This window comes from Pygocentrus nattereri, chromosome 3 (genome assembly GCF_015220715.1).
Source record: "Pygocentrus nattereri isolate fPygNat1 chromosome 3, fPygNat1.pri, whole genome shotgun sequence".
Classification (NCBI taxonomy): domain Eukaryota; kingdom Metazoa; phylum Chordata; class Actinopteri; order Characiformes; family Serrasalmidae; genus Pygocentrus; species Pygocentrus nattereri.
Window position 1 is genome coordinate 40,788,384 of NC_051213.1, and position 22,172 is coordinate 40,810,555.

Consider the following 22,172-nt stretch of genomic DNA (forward strand, 5'->3'; position numbering starts at 1 on the left):
GCAGCTCCAAGAAGGAGATTCAACCCGCCATATGTGATGTCGCAGATTCGCCAGAAACGTCCGTTAAAGTAATTTTAATATAATAAAATTTCCTCAAAATGATCTTTGGAACCAAAAATAAACATTAGGAACATTTGGCGAGGCCTTTGGACCACGGATTTATTTGAGAACGATGGAACCCACGCGAGCAGGTAGGCAACAGAAAAAAAAAAACAACATCCCGTTTGCAGGAACGCAAAGAAACAGCCAATTCCGATGATTTGATGAGCGGCGAACGGGCTGCGCGGAGTAAAAGCACCCAGCCAAACTTCACTGCTCCAAACTACGAGACGCAGAGGCTCCACTAACTGCCTGCACGCAGTTTTGTCACTTTTCTGTCACAGTTTCTACTTTGTGTGGATTCTAGTCCTAGCTCTGCTTTACGGACGAAGTGCTTTAGTTTGGTTATCTGGTCCTCGGTACAAAATGTTCGTCTCGAAAGTGGTCTTGAGTGTCAAGACCAGCCAACTTAAAGGGGAATTCCACCGATTTTTCAAAATTCATGAATAATTCAGTCTTTGAGACGTAAACCAAACATTCTGAGAGGTTCGATGTGAAGTGGCTCAGTGTAGAGAAACATGCAGACCCAGATTTCATTACAGTGGTGGTGATAGGAACCAGGGGTCGCCCTTTCCACAACACAACTTCAACCATTTTATTCATTTGATTTACTTTGCAGAACCACTAATGAACCTACACGTATATTCTGAATGTTTAAATGTAATGTTGAGAGTTGGTAAAATTGGGGTTCTTTGCTTTCTAGTACCCTACATGTATCCATGTGTCTCTCCACCATTGGTAGATTTTAAAAAGTACGTTGTAGCCCAAAAGTTTTCCTCAGAACTGTCCTTGGACAACGCTTTGGACATGCTACTGCATATTCATAACCATTTCTTGTAATAACCTTTTTGTGGTGTAGCTTTTAGATACATTCAACTCTTCAGACGTCTGGTTTCTATCATCACTTCAAACGGTTCTGACTGAGGTTCTGTAGAACTGGTCATTTCTGCTCTCTTATTCACCTCTCAACAACTTAATAATGCAGAAAAATCTGAAAAATAAGTGGAATTCTTCAAACAAGGACAATGTGTTTTGCAAATAAGTAGTTAGCTGTCATATTATGTGAAGCATATTGCATTAAAGACGGATTCCACTCACATATCAAAATGCGCTGCGTGATTTGGTACCAAGAACTGGGGGAATTAAGCCAACAATCATCATGTATGCTGTATCTGGAAAATGACTGGTTATATACATTTTAATAAATATGCAAGGTGTTTATATTGGGAGGGTTGCAATGGTAGTGCCAAACAGCTTGCTCAGTGACAAAATGGCAAATACAACCTGCCATAATATCTGCTCAGTGGTGATCCTGAGGTGGTCACCAGGAGCATTCTCAATAATGTTCTCAAACTAAATAAAACAGTCTGTTCACTTCCAGTTCTAATTCATCTTTTCCATGATGGCTTAACTGGCTATTATTTGTTGATGTTCTTGGTTCCAAAATTCGATCATCCCCAGAGGACAGATAAGATAAGAAAACGTCCTTTTTTTTTCATTTTATTGCATAAAATGGAAATTTGTCTTTGGCAATCTGGCACAGAAATACATTCTTAGACACATAAAACACAACAACAGCGCACATGAACTACGTAGGGTGTTACTTAATATGTCCTTATTTAAAATGCTCACAGCAGTGGGCGCAAATGATTTTTTGTTCCCATTCTACTTGGCTAGTGGGACCTTAAGTTTCCTGCCCGATGGCAGCAACTGGAATGCTGAATGAAGGGGTTGGGTAGGGTCCTTGTAGATCTGGGTTGACTTGATGGTTGCAGATCGGAGGTACAAGTTCTGCAGCGACTGTTGTTTATCTCCATTAATCTTGCTGGCCTGGTTGACCCCCTGGGTCAATTTATTTCTTTGCTTTATTGAGAGGTTCCCGAACCAAGACACGATATTGAAACTGAGAATACACTCTATAAGTGAGCTGGTCATGGTCAGAGTATGTTTGCTGGTGTGAAAACTCCTCGGCCTCTTGAGGAGAGAAAGTCTCTGCCTTGCTTTTTTATAAACATAATCTACATTATTCTGAAAAGTGAGTCTGCTGTCGATAACTGTTCCCAGGTATTTAAAGTGATCGACTTGTTCCACTTCCTGCCCTTTCATGGTGGTTGGATGAAGACAGATCCTACGCTGCCTGTTCAGAATGTTATGTTCTCATTTATTTAAAAAAATGGATGGATATTGTTTGGTTTACGTGCAGTTAACTTTGGGCAGTGAATCTAAATAAGTTTTAAAGGCGGAGGGACAGTTTCCAAAAGTTAGAATGCAAAATTAGACAGACTACAATATAATAATAATTAATATTTTAGGCTATATGTTCTATAATGTTATATTTTTAAAATACATTATAAAATGCAGTGAATGATAATGAATATACAATGAACTTAAAACTAATGTCAATTTTCTCCTTGATTCTATTTTTATATTTTGAAAAAATCTTTATATAGTATTGCATTTGTCTTGGTCTTGAGTAAAACTTGACTCTTCCAAAGTCTCGGTCTTGAGTTTTCAATATCAGTTTAACAAGTCCTTGTCCGTTTGGCCTAATCATTTCCTTCGGGGGAATCCCCAGCATGTCTTCCTTTATTTTTCTAGCTCAAGTGAAGGGTGTTAGAAGAGCCCTTGGAGGGGGCGAGAGATTGCGCAAACACCATTGTCAACTATAGCAGTAGAAATTGCCCAGAAGTCTTTGGGACCTGACGCATTTCCTGTTGCAAACCAGAGAATAATGGCAGACAAAGCATTTTATAAGCTATAGCAGGGGTGCACAACTCCGGTCCTGGAAGGCCAGCGTCCAGCACAGTTTGGTGGTTTACCTGCTCCGACACACCTGATTACACTCATCTGTTAATTGCCAGGTTAAGTGGGTGTGTTTGAGTAGGGAAACCTCTAAACTGTGCTGGACACCAGCCCAGAGGTATAGCAATTAAACTACTTTAAAAGGCTTGACATTTCAAAACCATGACATGATTTGCTGGACTTCAAGCTACAACCTGCTCCATTTGTTATAAATGACCACTGATCACCACTTTCCTCTGATAGCTGGCTTGTTAGCATGCTAAAGGCTATAAGGCTAACCAAAACAAAAAGAAAGATGTTACACCACAGTTCTACTAAAAGTTTATAGCCAGACAAACCAGTCACACACGTTATTTAAATTATGCTTAAACGTCTAAAAAAATTGGTGCATTGCAAAGTTTGCATAGTTAGCCGATTAGCTCACTGAGGCTAACCTGCCAAGGATGAGCCATTTGAGTAATCTGCTCCTTGATGTCCCTTCCTCCCCTTCTGCTGTTAGTGGCCACCTATGTAACATAGGTGGGACTCTCGCATGAGTAGTGAGTCAGAGTGGGTGAGGAAAAGTTAAATAATAATTGAAACAGAGCTTCTGTATTGACTCATACTTGACTACTACAAAGTCCTGGTCTTGATTCAGCCTTGACTACTACAAAGGTTTAGTCTTGACCCAGCCTGGACTACTAATAAGCTTTAGTTTTGTGTCAGCAGTGACTACTTCAAAGTTTTGGTTTTGATTCAGCCTCAACTAATACAAAGTGTTGGTTTTGGCTCATCCTCAACAACTGCAAAGTTTTAGTCTTCACTCAGCCTTGCACTACAAAGCCTTTGTCTTGACTCAACCTGGACTACTATGAAGGTTTAGTCTTGACACAGCCTCAACTACAAAAAATATGGAATCACCACTCTTGGAGGAACATCTTTTAGTTATTTAATTTTGTAGAAAAAAGTTAATCACAGAGACATGCCACAAAATGTTGTTTTCTGGCATTAAGAAAACAATAAAAAAAGAAATAAATATAATTGTTGTAGTCAGTCACAATTGTGTTTGTACTAGATCAAGTAGAGGAAAAAAATATGGAATCACTAAATTCTGAGGAAAATATTATGGAATCATGAGAAAAACTGCACAATTAGTACTTTGTTGCACCACCTCTGGCTTTTATAACAGCTTCAATTCTCTGAGGCATGGACTTAACTAATGACAAACAGTATTCTTCATCCGTCCGTCTCCAACTGACTGTTATTGCTGTTGCCAGATCAGCTTTGCAGGTTGGAGCCTTGTCATTGACCATTCTCTTCAATTCCCACTGGAATTCAACTGGATTGAGAGCTGGACTATTTGCAGGCCATGCCATTGACATTCTATGTCTTTCTTGAAGGAAAGCTTTCCTGTCCTTTGCCCTATGGCAAGATGTATTATCATCTTGAAAAATGAAATCATCACCAAATATCCTTTCAGCTGATGGAATAAGAAAAGTGTCCAAAATTTCAATGTAGACTTTGAAATTTATTGAAGATGTAATGACTTGTCATCTCCCCTGTGCCTTTACCTGACATGCAGCCCCAGATCATCAATGACTGTGGAAATTGACATGTTTTCTTCAGGCAGTCAGCAGATATGAGCTGTAAGAAATACGGTCTTTTTATTAAAAACAAGCTAGCTTTTACTGAGAAAACAGATAAGCAGCGAGCAAAGACGGGTAGTAACTCTTAAATAATTCGAAAATTATTATTCTCCCATTATGGAGAAGTCGTAAAAATGGTCCTTGTCAGACAAAACATAGAGGTGCTTCCCATTTACAGCCTTCCCATCTTGTTTGTTTTTGGTCCAGATTTTAGACACAGCTGACTGGGAACAACCAACATCTTTTGCAACATTCTGTGATGATTTACCTTCTTGAAGAAGTTTTATAATTCTCTCCTTTGTTTCTCTGACATCTCTCATGTTGGAGCCATCTTTCATGTCAATCCACTTTGTGCACAGCTCTCCAAGGTGTGAGCACTCTTTTTAAACTGAAGACTAATTAGCAGATTTAATCTGATGCAGGTGTTTGTTTTAGAACTGCAAATTACAGAGCGATTCCATAATATTTTCCTCAGAATTTAGTGATTCCATATTTCTTTCATCTACATAATTGTGTCTGACTACAACAATTACACTTATTTATTGTTTTAATGTTTTCTTAATGCCAGAAGGTTGGAATTTTGAAAAAAAAAAAAAGTTTTGTGGCATGTATCTGTGATTAACTTTTTTCTACAAAATTAAACAATTGAAAGATTTTCCTCCAAGAGTGGTAATTCCACCATTTTTGTCAGGGGTTATACAAAGTCTTGGTCTTGACTCAGCCTTGCCTGCTACAAAGTCTTTGTCGTGACTCAGCTTGGACTAGTACAAAGTTTCGGCCTTTATTCTTACTTGATGTGTCCAGGTCTTGGTTTTGACTACAGCGCTGTCCACTACTTTTACAGTTTCTTCAGTTCCTGTTTATCGTGGTCTTGACTACAACACCACTGTCCACTATTTTAAGTATCTTGCTAAGTTCCCTGTCCTTTATATTCGTGATTACTTCTTTTATGGTACAACAAAACAATAGAAGACATATCAGCCTTCTATAAGGCAGATTGTAAAATATTGTAATACACTCCATCATATAAAAACTATTGTCCGTGTACAAAAAAGTACATGTGAGCTGTGCATACATATATATTATTTCTTTTTTTTATAAACATTGTCAACTTTGTCAAATCATCATTGCAGTTGCACCTTGTGGTTGGTGTAGTGTGGTGGTAATGCTGCAGCTGAGGGGGATTTTAGTGAGAGTACTGATAAATAAAACATTCATCCATACAAACATTCGTAGTCAATCCTAGAACTGAAATATATTTAAACATATGTAAACCAGGCTTTTATACTACAAATTTTAACTCTGCTGTTGTTGTATGTGTTTACAGAGGGTTCTCCTGTCTTCATGTGCAAAATATGCAACCTGTTCTCTCCCAATAAGTCACTGCTCCTCTCTCATGTCCTTGAGACACATACCAAGGAGGAGAGTGATGCGGATGACGTCATTATCCCACTCAAGCCTTTACAGTCGCCTCAAGCACCACCTGCAGGTAGTACATAGATGTCCGAGATTCTAGTACTAACAATGCATTTTTTATTTCAACCAAAATTTAATCTTGTTCCATTAATACAAAAGCCTTAAATGCATTTTTGTTCTTGTAGATGGTGTCGTCAAAAGAAAACGCGGCAGACCGAAGGGTTCCACTAAGAAGGTCCAGGCAGATAAATTGAGGTTGAGCAAAGCATCCAGTCAGCCAAAGAAAGAGATGTGCAGCCCGAATATGCAGCCAGAATCTGTGGCTGAACAACAAAGTGAAGATGACGCAGGGTTGGAGTGCAGAAAATGCCAGCGCAAGTTCAGCAACAAGCGACAAATTTCCAAGCACATCTGTTTCGCAGGACTCAAAGAAGTCATTGATGATGATGAGAACCATGGTAGGAGTTTTTCATGCTTATATAACTGGAACATTGGAATAAAATTAACAACTGTAGAACATACAGTATTAACATACAGCTGATATGATATATGTTGCTGAGAGTGGGCTTTACATGTATAATGAGGGGAAACAAGTACTAGAACACTTTTATGTTTTTTAAAAAATATACTTCTGGTGCATGTATCCACTTCAAAATTTGTAGGCATGTCTTTTGAGTTATAAATACGAACTAAACAGTACATAAAAAATTAAATTGAAAAGGAAAAAAGTACTCAGACATACTGTATTATTAAAATATTTACATTGATTAAAAATGAAGTAAATCAATTTCTGCATATGAATGCTGCAAAAATTCAAATCAAAATAAATATGTTCTCATGCAAACTGCATCATTATTAAAGATGTTGCCATTGGTGGGGAAAATTGTTTACACAAGTAACAAGTAGCGGTGAGAAAGTGAAGGAGCTTCCTTCCTGTTCTCAGGGGCAACATTATTAACCAGGGCTTGAAAAAGCTACAGAGCCAGAGCAAAGACTTTACGCAAGCCAATCAGTACAACTGATTCCAATGAAAACATGAGTGGAGTGATGTGCCGGGAGACATTAGAGGAGAATTTTACTCTCATTAGCCAAAAAAGGGGGTGCAGGACCTTTCAGTAAGACAGCAACCTCTAACATACAGCCAAAATAACTGGAGTGCTAAATTAAAAATGTGAAAGTCCATGGATGCACTGGCCAGTCTCCTGACAGGAATCCCATTGACAATTTTTAGGAGATGTTGAAATTGCAAAGCCATCACAGGGACTCTCGTAAAACTTGGGGTATTGACAATGGTTTGCCAAGAGAAATAAACCATAGTTGAACCATAAGATTGAACCAAAGTAGCTGCAAAAAGCTAATTACTTCTCACTGCAGACCTCTCAAAGCTGGAATTGTCAGCAGCGGCTTTGCAGCAAAGTTCTAATGTTATTAATTCAAGTTTTCTGCATATTTTTTTCACTATTACTTTCATTTTTAAGCATATCCTTTGCTTATGCTTAATAATACATACATACATTTGAAGCACTTATGTGCACTAGAAGTATATTAAATAACAAAAACAAAAGTGCCTGAAACTTGTGTCCCTTCAATATATAAGCAATTCTATATTATTTGACAAACTGAGTTACATGTCAGCAGTCATTATTTGGAAAATTCTTACTGTTACAAATGGGTATACAGCATTTTGGAAACTATTCACATACTGGATTTTTTTTTAATGTCTGGTTTTCACCAGATGAACTTTTAGACTCTCATAATGGTCAGCGCTTTTTTCAGGTAACAATCCAGACACTGTTAAGACAGTAGATGGAGAAGAAATTATGGAATCCACACCAAAGAAGGCACGAACAGTAAGGACAAATAAGTCCTCTAGTGTGAAGGATCCAGAGTCAACAAGCTGCACCAAAAACCCCATCGTCAGCGTGGTCCTTGCAGCTCATGAAGCCATCCCTGGTGAGATATCAGAGCAACACTGCTTTAGTAAATGCATTGTTATGTGTTAATAAATGACAGTTCCTGTACATTGCTTCGATTAAAGATGATGCTTTGCTACAGGTGCCACCAAAATAGTTCCAATTGAGGCTGCCCCAGCTGAGGAAGTTATCCCACCAGATGCTACCGCAGAACCCCAAGAGCCAGCGCTAAAGAAAGGTTATCAAGAATATGCCATACAGCAAGCTGCTTACGAGGTGCCTCTCAAATCTAACAGGTGCAGATTCTTACCTGCTGCATGATTCAGATGGCTTATAACAATTATATGAGAGGCATTATTATTCGAACCGTCAATTGCATGCTTTATGAGAGCAAATAAACCTCATTGTTAAAATCAGAAAAACATTCTGAGGCAATGTTGTGCCACAATGGAAACATATTATTATAAAACAGGATTTTATATCTAAATATTTGGAGCAAAACTGATTAAATATAGAAATGAACTGATCTATAAAAATGAAACAGAAGAAGATTTCATGTTACTTGCAATGAAACCATGTTACCATTATGAAGTACTGTTTTGATTTCTTGCATACCAAAGAATCGATTAAAAAACACAAATAACTGCTAAAATATAAAAGAATGAAGTCATTTTCAAGTAGTCAGCATTGGTGTTCAGTTTTCTAAACAAAACTGAGGAACTGAAACTGATCAAACAGACTGTATGCTGACGGCTACATGACAGAAATCTACATTACAGAATTTCATATGTAAACAAAAACCCTACTAACCAATAACTCCAGTGCTCTCTCAAGTAGCTTTATAAGTGACATTAGCTATTAGCTATATCCGTTTCACTGTTGCATCTAGGCAACAAACATATTTAATAAATTTCACATTGTATAAAAATAATTAATTTGAAATTTAATGTTACAAAAACGAACATCAGACTCCAACAGACGTGAATCTCATTTTTGAATGGATGGAAACGGGAGAGAAATTGCTTTTCTGAGGGAAATTGTCAGCTGCAGAAACATGTCATCCACAACAAAAATAAGGAAAAAGTGTTTGTTATCATGAGGCAACATCATGCAACAGAGGGTTTAGGTGTAAATTACTAGAGAACCAGTTCTTCTTTAACACCATGTTATACAAATTTAATGATATTTCTCCTTATTAAATATACATTTATATGAGTTTTTGCAGTAATTAATGATTAATGATCTCTTTTCTCACAGGTTAGGGCAGACACAGCTGAAAATTTTCACTTGTGAGTACTGCAACAAAGTCTTCAAGTTCAAGCACTCTCTTCAAGCCCATTTACGAATTCACACCAATGAGAAGCCATTCAAGTGCACCCAGTGCGACTACGCCAGCGCTATCAAGGCTAATCTCAGTGTTCACATGCGGAAACACACTGGAGAGAAATTCAGCTGTGAGCACTGCTCATTCAGCTGCCTGAGCAAGGGCCATCTCAAGGTGCATGTGGAGAGGGTGCACAAGAAAATCAAACAGTATTGCCGTTTCTGCAAGAAGAAGTATTCCGACGTTAAGAACTTGCTCAAGCACATCCGGGAGAGTCATGACCTGGAAGACAATAAAGTGAGAGAGTCCTATGATGAGTACAGACTTCAAACCAGAGAGGGCAAGAGACAGCTTCTATATGACTGTCAGATATGTGACCGCAAATTTAAGAATGAACTGGACCGTGATCGTCATCTGATGGTACACGGCAGCAAGAGGCCCTTTGGCTGCGAGCTGTGTGATCATGGTTCCACCAAGTTCCAGGCACTCCAGGCTCATATCAGGAAGCATCCCTTTGTGTACGTGTGTGCCATTTGCCTGGAGAAGTTTGTCAGTTCGGTGCGCCTCAAGTCTCACTTCCAGCACACTCACCCTGAGGTGGACAAGTCTACGGCCTTCTCAGATTCTATCCAGAGGAGCTTCTGCCTGCTGAAACCTGGAGATGATATTCAGCATGACCTATTGAAACAAGAGGAGCTGGAGATTACAAGGGAGTTGTCCCTCCTCAATTCGGAAGAAGTGCTTGTTGCAGAAGCAGGCACAATAGAAGAACATGAGGCTCAAGCTCAATGTCTTGGAGGTTTAACTAAAGAGACAGACCCACTGGAGCAGGACTCCCAAGAGGGTTTACCTACAACACATAGCATTAACAATTGCCCTGTCATAGAGACTGGGACAACTGTGGAAACTCGGACACATGGGACAGTTTGTGAGGCCACACTGGACAAAGATATACCCCAGGGCAGTTTGCCGAGTGTGGACTGCAATGTAGCACAGTTTGAGAATCCTGACAAAGAAAACATAAACATGCCTTCACATAGTTCTTCAACTGAAACAGTTGATATGTCGTCAAACCAGCAGATACTGTCTGGAGACGCAAGCGACGTGCCAGTAGCTCAATGTCAATCTGCTTCTCAAAGTAACCCTGCCCCTAGTGGTGAAGAGGCTTTGGCCAACACAGACCAAGAGGAAAAATCTGCTTTCTTGCAGATTTTAGATCAAATGCAAAAAAGGGAGCTAAACATGGAAATTTTTGAGAGGATACGTAAAGTTTACGGAGACTTGGAGTGTGAATACTGTGGTAATTTGAATACACAAGGCTGTTTTCATTATTCTTTACAAGGGCTGGGATCACTTTTTTCACAATTATTGAGAAAGACCATAAAATCAATGTGTAGAATGTGTCTTCTTTACATTTTGAAAGATTAGCGCTCCTCTAATGTCTCTTCACTGTGAGAAACTCAGAAATGGTATTTTTCATGGTAAATGCTTACAGATGCATTTTTATCAAACCTAAACGTTTGCCTCAATACACATTTTTATTTTTTATAACACCTGCATGAAGAAAACAATGTATTCAAAAATCGAGTAGTAACACCAGCAAACTTAACATTTTTTCTTTTAACCTGTGCTCAAAGACCCAGCACAGAGTAACAACCCATTCTGCTAAACTGTTTCATCTCAAACAGGAGGTAGATACTCTTCAAAGCAGGTGCTCTAAGCATTAAGAGTGAACTGTGGGTGAGTTTAGTATGTATAGAATAATCCCATTAGAAACATTTTATCAAAACTTAAAAGTCTATTGCTGATGATGAACAGCACTGGTCGGAAGTAGTCATCTGGATGCATCCTGTAAGAGGGAAGTAGGTAGGCAAGAGGTGGGACTAAAATTATGCTGTTTTTATAAAGCAATTATAAATTGTAGAGTTTTGTGATTTGTGGGGTTAATTTTGTTAGAGGGTGGCATGGCACATGTTGAAAAAATGTTTTGTTTAAAAACAAGTCAAGCCAGTCTGCTTAGTCCTTTCAACTCTAGAAGTATTGGTACCCCTAAAGAAACTGGGCAAACTCAATCATATAAAATAAACAAGACATATAAATTTTATTTATATCTTTGAGGGAATTGTTCTTTTTAGTGCTCTTAATCTCATGGACCTCATTGTTGTCTGCAACCACTTCTTGATTCCTTGGGGTATAAATTTGGGGTTACATGGATCTATATATGAAGATTAGACAGAAAATTTGATGTTACAAAAATATTACAAATTACAGAAAATCTTACTAAAAAGTAATGATCAGTTGAACTTAGCATTAAGCACAATTAGGATGATAATAAAGTCGGAAAACATTGTTTGGGCAATTGTTTGGGTGATGCGGTCAGAGTAAGACAATGATCCCAAACACAAATAAAAACACAGAAAATCAGTATTTTGGCCCTCTCAGTTTCTAGATTTGAACACATTTGAAAACCTGTTGTGTTAATTGAAGAGGGCAATCCATAAGCGAAGACCCACAAATATCAAGGAGCTGGAAATGTTCTGCATGTCTTCTACAACATTGTTAGGCATTACAGAAAGTGGCTGTTATTCTGTCCAGGTGCAGCTTCAACAAAATCAATAATGGGGGTGCCAATACGTTTGTTAAAAAATATAGTAAAGAAATGTTTTTTAATATTCCAAAATATATGCAGCTTGCACGTTTATTTAAGCCTGAAATATCTATTGCATGTGTGGTTAATTTAATATATTGATTTTTGATCATTTTCATGAAAAGTGCCAATAATTCTGGAGTTCACTGTATGTAATTCTGTACAATTGCTGTATAGGTTTGCAGAATTGAGACACTTTTAACACATGTATATAAGCATCCAGTATGCATGCATGTAAGCTGGGCAAAAGTTGCACACATGAAAATATTAACCTTAACATGGGAAAACTAGGTATATTTAGACTCATATGTATTAATGCTCATTAGTTTTTGTCCTGATTTTTAATGTTTTATCAGTTTTTTTACTAAATTGCCTGTTGTCCCAAGCCCTACTCTATATCAGCTTATATTTCCCAGTCCATGCACTTCTTTTTTCTCTGCACTGAATGCCTTTGTGTTTGTGACTTTCTTGTGACAGGTAAGCTTTTCTGGTACCAGGTGCACTACAACATGCACGTGCGAACACATACACGTGAGCACCTGCATTACTGTTCCCAGTGCAGCTACTCTTCCATCACCAAAAACTGCCTGAAGCGGCATGTCATCCAGAAACACAGCAATATTCTTCTCAAGTGTCCTTCGGAAGGGTGCCAGTACTGCACGCCGGATAAGTACAAGCTACAAGCCCATCTTAAAACACATTCAGAAATTGTGAGTACCTAAGATTGTTGTCTTTGGACAAAAAATAGCAAATATGTGGTCTTTTGGCAACTTTTACTCTTTTTTTTCTAGGTTAAAAAGCAATTTATCTGTCCACTCTGTATGGAGCCATTTCCAGAAGACAAACTCAGATATCATGTCAAAACTAGTCATCCAGGTAAAAGAAATTTATATGTCTAGTACAATTGCACACACATAATATGACCAAAAGTATATGGACATGCCTCATAATTATTACCATTACCATTGCTAAAAAACAAAAAAAAGAAGGCACATAGCCATGCAACCACCTTTGCCCAATTTCTGAGTTGCTAGATCTGCTCCGGTCAATTGTAAGTGCTTTTATATGAAATGGAAGCGTCTTGGAGCAACAACTCAGCCATAATGCAGTAGACCATGTAAACTCACAGAGCAGACCTGACGCGCATAGTGCATAAAATTGCCCATTCTGTAGAATTCCATACTTTTGGAAGCAACGTCAGCACAAGAACTGTATGTCAGGAGCTTCATGAAATGAGCCTCCATGACTGGAGTGCAATGCCAGGTGTCGGCTGGAGTGGTCTAAAGCACACCTCCACTAGACTTTGCAGTGCAAACGTGTTCTCTGAAGTGATGAATCACGCTTTGCTATCCAACAGTCTGATGGAGCGCTTAGGGTTTGGTGGATGCCAGGATAACGCCACCTACTGGAATGCACAGTGGTGATGTTAAAGGAGGAGAGATAATGATTTAGGGATGTTTTTTAGGGTTCGGGCAAGGCCTCTAAGTTCCAGTGCATACAAAGACATTTTAGTTCATAAGTTCATAAATATGTTATTTGATGAGGTTTTTGTGGAGGACCTTCAGTGGGCTGCACAGAGCCCTGACATCAACCCCTTGAAACTTGAATGGGATAAATTGTAACCTCACAAATGCTCTTTTGACTGAATCTGGTGTATCTTGTGGAAATTTTTCCCTGAGGAGTGGAGGCTGTTCCAGCTGCAATGGGGAGGGGGCTTGGATAACTCCATATTAATGCCCATGGTTTTTGAATGGGATGTCCAAGAAGCCAGTATAAGTTTTTATTGTCAGGTGTTGACATACTTTTGGCAATAGTGTGTGTGTATAGATATATATAGTTTTCCCCCATTTTTAAAAAATTTAGAACAGTAATGTATGTATTCCTTTGCTGTTTAGATGAATCATGGAGCACCATCTCAGAAACACTAGGAATACGTGTACATGTAAAGGGAGTGATAGGGAAACGAGCCTCCAAATGCCCATACTGTGACTACTTCTTCACAAGGAACGGAGCTGACATGCAACAGCACATATGGGCTCATGAAGGTGAGCCAGACGTCTCTTATTTAAACGTTCCACAACAAGCACATCTAAACTTCAAAAAACCTTGATTCTATCATCTCTTTACAGTATATAATAATAATGATAATAATAATAAAAATACATTACACATAGTAAAGGAATAAATGCAAACTGAAGATGGTTAAGGAAAAAAGCTAATTACCTCTATTCATTTAAGCTTTTAATCAAATTTGCTGCTTGTTATTTACTACATGCAAACTGTCCCATTGTCCATCTTTTTCCATTAATATGATCATCAATAGGTTTGAAAGTGTCTTCCATTTAAATAAGTACTTTCATTTAGAATTACTGAATGTCGCACTGACAAGGATTAAGCTTGAACCTGGACTAAATCAAGATTCATTTGTTAATCCAGTTGCACCAAACTTTGAGCCTATCTTTAAAGTAATCCAGATTACCTTAAAACCATCATCATGGTATTTGCTTACCATAAACCTAGATTAAATGTAATCTTATTGCCCCATTATTGAGGCATTCCATTTAAAAGTGGAAATAGAAAAAACCCAATACCACATCATGAACCGCATTATATCATCCTAATTACTCTCAATTGATGCAGTTGAGTCAACTTTGTCATGCTGTTTGGTGAAATTGTCTGGGTCTAAAGAGCTCAGCCTGGTAGGAGCCCAATATCTCTAGTAATTCAACATTTACTTCATAGTTTGGAAGTCTTCACTATACAAATAAAGTAAATTCCTTAATTATCACCCCTATCATTCCCTGCCAACTCACCTAGGGCATGTCCAGCCATGTAATGGATTTCCATTAAAAACTTTGAGCAAAACTTTTGGTTGAACACATGCAGCCATATAAATTTGTGCTTTGTTTTTAAATTATGATTTTTGAAAGTTTTCTCTTAAATATTTGTTGATTCCAAAATAACCTTTGTAGTGTTTCAGAAGGTCTATATAAGACATGTACTCTTACATGAGTTATCCTGATTTATTAATATATGTATGTTTCTTCTGCTAATACACGTATACAGGAGTGAAGCCCTTCAAGTGTTCACTATGTGACTACGCCTCTCGCAGTAAAAGCAACCTGAAGGCTCACCTGAACAGGCACAACACTGAGAAGACCCACCTCTGCGATTTGTGTGGGAAGAAGTTCAAGTCTAAGTGTACTCTGAAGAGCCATAAGCTTATGCATTCAGCAGATGGTGAGAATTTTCACCTCACTGAAGTTTAGTGGAAAGTCACATTTACATGTTTGGTTCTTTAGTTTTGCACTAACTACGAGGCTGTAGTTATCAAGCAAGCATTTGCAAAGATAGACCTCAGAGGGGGCTTGAGCCCCTGCCCTTTTACCCTCATACTGCCCAAGTGCCTACTGGTCGGTGTGTGTTAGGCTTTGAGAATGCCAGAGAATGTTTTGTGAGGAAAACTGCCACCAGTAATGTTTTCTAGGTCTGACAAAATGAATGGATTGCTATGGCCCGTTCACTCAGTAGCGGTAATGCAAACCAGTTAGCAATCAGTAGCATAATGCTAATGTCCTATGGCCCAAAATGAGTTTTCTGTAGAAAACGGAAACATCTGGGAGTTATTTGTTTATTACAATGCATTCTTCTGCTTTCCAAAATCAAATTAAAAGTTTTTAACTGTTTAGCTCCATCCATTCCCATTTACTGAGGACTTCTCACTGGCATTTTTTTTTGGTGCAGACCCCCTCATCCCATCTTTGTTATAAGGGGCAAATTGTATAAATTATATTTTTTGCCAAACTTTTGGCAATAGGAGCAGTCAAACAGATGACAGTCTGGTTTATGTTTGTCTCAAACTAACATTCATGGCATAAACTTTTCCAAGCAGACGTTGTCTATGTCTGTTGACAAGAATAAGGCCAGACAGGACCCTGTATATCCATATTGAAATATCAGCTTGTTTTGCTCTTCTGTAGGTAAGCAGTTCAAATGTACTGAGTGTGATTTCACTGCAGCGCAGAAGCCACACCTCCTGCGCCACATGGAACAGCATGCTTCTTTTAAGGTAAATAAAACAGCCTTTTTAAATCTTTCACTGTTACACAGTTGCCATAAAAGAGTACTCCGACAAAAAAAAACAGTTCAAAGCTCATTTGATAGAAACCATTGGGCTGTCGCAGCATTGCATGAATGAATGTTTATGCACACATACATTTTTTTCAGGTCACTTTCATGAATTCACTTTCATGAAGTCAGAAGTAAACAAAACTACATTTTTTCAAAATGTTTCAAAATTTATTCTCAGAATTCAGCAACTGGCAACTGTCCAGTGGCTTCTAGTTAAGTGAGTTTTGATCAATACTAACTTTGCCACAGATGCTCTCAACTTGCTTACTGAGAATCTGCACCGTGTACATGCTACACAAAGTCAAACGGAATTAAAGGCCAACAAAAGCCTGTTAGCGCTTTGCAAATGAGATCATGCTAATTGGTCGCCCACCAGTTTGATAAGTTAGTGTTTTTGAGTGTTGTATTCAAGTAACTGCTCCTTCATGTTTTTAACTCTAAAGGAAAACTGTTTTTCAGCCATTCCATTGTGCACACTGCCAATACTCCTGCAACATCTCAGGCTCTCTTAAAAGACATTATAATAAGAAGCATCCCGGTGAGCAATACTGCAACACAGGTCCTGGAACAGCCTCTTCAGAAACTGTGATAGAGCAAGGTAGGCTCCTACTTTTACCCCTCTGTACTGAGCTCTCCTCAGGAAAGAACTGCAGTTTCACAAATCCAATGCGTTAAGTGTGATCTCCTTGCTAACTATATTCGGAAATATGTCCCATCACCAAATCGTTAAACCGTTTCTTTGTGCTTAGGTGATCATTGGCAACTTGCATATGTGTCACATGAGCAATACATATTTGGGGAAAAAATAAACTATACAGTATGTGTGGTGCAGATGTCTAAGTGTTCACCCTATCGTCAAGTTTGATTCCCGGTGATGCCACAGCCATCTGCGAGTCCAAGACAGCATAATTGAGTTGGCTCTCCCCCATCATTCAGTGTGATGCTAGCCAACACTGGTGTCTGTTAGTGGACGTAACAGAATTGATAGTTAGCTTTCACGTGTCCTGGAGGAAACGCATGCTGGCCTTCACTCTCCAAGCTTGGTAGCATTGTGTGATGGGGAAGAACTACTCAGAAGTTGAGCTAGAGGGTGAAGTTGGACATGGCTAAATTGAGGAGAAAACTGGGTAACCAAAAAATGAGAATGTAATTATAGGAGAAACTGAATGTATAGTTCAGTGTTTTAAAAAATGTAAGTAATATGAATACAGTGTAAAGTGGGAAAGTTTTCTTTTAGAAGCATAATTGTACACCAGGTGTATCTTGTAAAAATGCTTTTGCTTTGTCGTTCTGGGTTTGGTTTGCAGGAGGAGTGAAATGTCCAGTCTGTAACTATGTTTACGGCACTAAATGGGAAATGAACAGACACCTGAAGAGCAAGCACTGGATCAAAGTGGTTGACAATGACCATCTTGGGCTGAATCAATGGGAGGTGAGTTTTCCTAAAACGATTTTCTAAAATGTTGAAAGTTGCCTACGTAATAGATACATATACATTGATTAATGTATTTAAGGTTTATGGATAGCTTACATCAGTATTTACAGACATATTAAAATAACAGTATTAAATTACAGTGTATTGTTGTATTTTTGTCCATTTATAACAGCCATGAAGTATCATTCCCAAGAGGACTCACAAGGCAGAGTTAGACTTAGTTCTACTTAGAAATACTATAGAAATACTGGCTCTGTGATTTTTTTCATGTCTGTAGCCACACACGTCTCCTTTGGAATAAATTATCCATTAATATTACACATATTGTTATTACACATTGGTGTTTATTCATTAAAGTTGCATAAACATAGTGCAGACTGGGTTGCTTTTAAATACGTACGAACTGCTTTGCTTTCTATTGATAAAACTTTCAAATGCCGCAGAAAAAAGCAGCAATGATGAGTCAGCTTCAGTGCGTTAAATCAAGCCGCCAACCTTATTTACATATCATTTACAACCAACGTGCTTGTAAAATAAGTACATCCACTTTAGTCCTAGATTGCACAAATTATTAACATTACCATTATTTTCTATTTTGATTTCTTATTGGTGTTATAAATGATATTGATAATAGTTTTGGTTAATTAACCAGTTGTTAAACTATTGTGCTTAAATTTACTTGCACTCCTAGAAGTACATATATGCTAAAGATAAAACTGATGAATAGCAAATCCTATTTGGTGAAATTTTCTATTTTAAGATCAGATTTGGCCAGAACTTTGAAAAGAGGCCAGTATCTATAATACATGTTTTCAGTTTTAATGCTTGAGTCCATTAAAAAGTAAAGTCCCAGTGCTTTAACTCAGTCCAGTCATACTTACATGTAAAAAAATATGTACAAACTCTTTCCAGTAATGGACATATTTCAAAGTCAAGTTGAAAAGCCATTTTGGACATTTAACTGACTTAGACTTTAGACATAAATTCCTTTGCTTTGAGTGACCCTATATCTTACAGTTTTATTAAAATAAATGACTAATCATTTAATCTTTTCACTAACAGAACAATCCTAACACTAAACTTTACTAAATTTTTCGGACTTTCTGTAGTGAGAATTTTAGCTAATTTGAGCAAAACTCAAGAACGCTAGGCAGTACATGACTAACAAGCACCACTCTGAACGGTTGTACACACATAGAATCTTAGTAATTTTCATTAAAACACACAAAAAATGACAATTGCTGGAAATTTCGGTTATGACAGTTCTTAATGTTACACACTGATTTTCAGACTTTTACTTAAAAACAATGGGTTTAATGGGTCTAACTGCTTGCCAGGTAGCAATGAGGGACAGGTCTCACTTCCTGCTCTAAAATTCAGGGGGTGTGGGAGTTTTTAAACTCATGATGCCTCCTAAGGTCTCAACATCATTTCAAAAGAAATTTAAAAAAAATTAAACACTGAAAAAAAAAAGCATCCCAATAGAAAGTACCTGTATAAATTATGAACTTTCTCATTTCTAAGGACTATTTTTTGTTACTGTGGGACCTCAGCTTGATCTAACTCAGTAGAGCAGTCTATATATTGTGCTCTTAACTAAGCTGTAAAAGGATAAATGTTTGTCTCTTTAAATTAAGAATCCCTTTATATCAATATATTGTGACTTTATTCACAAAACAACTTGTCATCTTGCAAACTTTGGCATAAGTTCATAGATACTTGACTCTTGCTATTTAAATATGTTATTCCATGTTTATGCATGTGTCATGAAGGCCCTATGTAGGTAGCCTTTAAATAAAGAGTTATGCAATATGCCTATGCTTTCTGCTTGTTCAGGTGGTAGAATCAGTCGAGGAGGCGAACACACAGTATCTTCAAATTGCTGAGACAGAGGACGCTCAGGGAACAGAGGCCGCTGTGTCAGCACTGCAGAACCTGCGTTTTAATACACAAAACGGTCAGTTCTGGCTAGAAATCCTTGGAGCCCTGAGAAAAGCTTACAAAATAACACATAATATTAGTTAAAATGGAATTTATAATCCTTTGCTTGATCCAGGGCAACTTTCCAGCTCTAGGCCCCCTGAATCAGGGTCCCTTTATGAAGTCCTCAGATGTGGCAGCTAAATGAGTAAAACTGAGTGAAGTTTGCATCATTCTCACACTTTTACTTCATTGTTAGGTGTTGTGTCAGCCACAGCAGCGGACAGACTGGACCCTGCCTCAGTTAATATTCTTCAGCAAATAATCGAGCTTGGCACCGAGAACCCCGATGCTACCGTGGCCTCTGTGGTTGCCATGGCGCCTGGCACAGTCACTGTAGTGGAACAGGCAAGTCTCTACATTAAACACAGCAGTGCATTAACTCCTCCTGAAGTTGCCTCATTCACACCTCTTAAAGATAAACATTAACTGTACTTAAAGATACATTACAGACCAAAAGTATAGTTGGAAGCAGAGTTCGCACCATTATTCATTCCGCAGACATTTTTAAAAATCAGTGGATATAAACAATGTCATTTAGAGCGGTTACATGTTGAAATGGTCCATTTTAGTGAAACATAGTCAGAATTGTCCACACTTGTGGTGATAGGAACCAGACATCTATATAGTTTAATGCCTCTAAATGTTCCTCACAGGACAGTATAGCACATGAAATTGGTTATGAATGTCCTGATGGCTGAATGGCTTGGCTGGAACCTTATTTCACAATAGTTTTGAGATCAATTTATGGTGGAGAGGTACATGCTGGGTGCTATAAGGCAATAAAATGCCCAGAATACATTTTATCAGATTTACCATTATCAACATTAAATGTAAAAACAGAAGCCACGTGTAGGTTCACTGGTTGTTTTGCATTGTAAATAAAAAGGTTATATTTGCACTGTCAACATTGTGACTCTTGGTTCCTATCACCAACACTGTAAAGAAGTTCAGAGCAAGTTTCTCTGCAATGAATCGTTTTACATCACCCCCTTGAAGGACTTTGTTTACATCTAAACAACTGAATTATGCAGAACTAATAATACAAATACAGTGGAATGTTGACGTCACACTGAGGTAGTTTAACATTCACTGTACAATCTTACGTGGATATAAACATTGCTGACCACCTAGGTCCACTTATGATTGGACCACCCAGCACATACACTGTGTGGCCAAAAGTATGTGGACACTTGACCCATGTACATCTCATTCCAAAACCATGCGATGCAACAGAAGATGCACTTCAGAACTTGGCAGTTTAAGTAGGCTACTGCTTTGTGGCCAGCATTTGTCTGTGTGTATTGCATGGAGAGCCTGATTTTACATACCTTTTATGAATGGGTGTGGCTGAAATACCTTGAACTCAATAATGAGGAAGGATGTCCTCATACTTTTTGCTCTATAGGATATGTTAATGCCACATAGGGGCCTATGGGATGCAAGTACTGCAAAGATCAATATAGTGATAAGTAACAAATTACATAGTATATCGCTGCAATGTTGTGTCCACAGTGGCAAATACCTCAAAAAATAAAGTGCAGACTACACTCTCTGTATCGTCCTAGGTGACAGAGGAGGAGCAGCAGACTGGCCATGCCATGATAATCCAGGATGCCCTGCAGCAGGCTTCAGTGGGCCTTGGAGAAGAGCACCACCTGGTGGTGTCTTCAGATGATGTGGAGGGCATAAAGACGGTCACAGTGTACACACAGGGCGACGAAGCTTCTCAGTTCATAGTCTACGTTCAGGAGGCTGTACAAACTGAAGAGACCACCACAGAAGTTGCGTAAAAAGTCTGTGGCACAGCGATGCTGACAAGTTGCCAGCATAGCTGAAGCGACAGTTTGGCAAAAACAAAAAACGATTCCACAATTTCCCCTCCTTACCCCAAATATAGCTGACCAGTCAATTTCGTTTGGTGTGTGAATTTTGCTTCTTTAGTTTTGCTGTGGGCCTACAAGGCTAATGTAGTTAACAAGTAACGGAACCTTAATTAGCACTATGCAATCTGTATGCCTCATACCCACATAAACTTGCTCAGATGGTTTTAACACAGTATGACACACTGTTACCTATAAACACAGTACAGACAAAATTCAGGCTTCAGGGTGGCTGCTGTTTGTCAGAAAGTGTTTGGAGAAAACTGGAGTGTTTGTCAGAAACCCTCTGGGTTAAGGGGAACATTTGTGTAAATCAGATTTTTCTGCCAAACTGTCCCTTTAACAAGTGGACAAACTGCCATATGCCTTACAAAGGGTTGCCAGTTGATGCAATAAATAAAAATCCACCATTCAGTGGTCACACATAGTACATAATGGAAGGAAAGTCTAAACGCTTAACTGCTAATGGAGAACAGTATGAGACATTTGTTTTACAGTTGTAATGGAATTAATACTGAATGTACTTTACAAGAAATCTCAAAAACATTTCATTTCCCTGTTATGAGAAGGTGTATATATAGCCTCCTTAAGAGCTCCAGTGCCACTCATAGCCTTTCCTTTCTTTTGTAGTTTTTATAAGATTGTAAATGTTATGGATACCAAAATTATTAAAAAGAACTTTTACTATAAAATGTTGTACTATTATTAATAAAGCGTCTATGCGTTTCACTGTTTAGGACACGTGTCAAGCTCCAATCCTCCCGGGCCAAACACGGCCGATTTCAGCATGGTGCCTCATTAAACACGCCGCTGTCTATAAACGCCATCTCCGCAGTAGTTTGGCCTGGAACGTGCCCAAATTCACATGCCTGGTTTAGGATTATATGAACACAAGGACCCAATGCCCCCGTCACCCC

General features: G+C 38.4%; 1 protein-coding gene across 2 annotated transcripts; it reads left to right on the plus strand.

Annotated features, from left to right (window-relative positions):
- The first annotated feature begins 18 nt into the window (after window positions 1–18).
- Window positions 19–21,947, plus strand: LOC108438262 (zinc finger protein ZFAT). 2 transcript variants are annotated; one of them, XM_017715984.2, is made up of 16 exons: window positions 19–191; window positions 5,854–6,015; window positions 6,128–6,400; window positions 7,719–7,895; window positions 7,998–8,151; window positions 9,113–10,479; window positions 12,304–12,536; window positions 12,618–12,702; window positions 13,722–13,871; window positions 14,893–15,066; window positions 15,807–15,895; window positions 16,417–16,555; window positions 17,265–17,389; window positions 19,229–19,349; window positions 19,572–19,720; window positions 20,941–21,947. In XM_017715984.2, exons 1-16 carry the CDS (start codon window positions 173–175, stop codon window positions 21,163–21,165), a joined length of 3,642 nt encoding a protein of 1,213 aa, XP_017571473.1. In that variant the 5' UTR covers window positions 19–172; the 3' UTR covers window positions 21,166–21,947. The 2 variants fall into 2 exon arrangements, with proteins under 2 accessions (XP_017571473.1, XP_037393095.1); XM_037537198.1 differs by having other exon boundaries at window positions 50–68.
- Window positions 21,948–22,172: the final 225 nt, after the last annotated feature.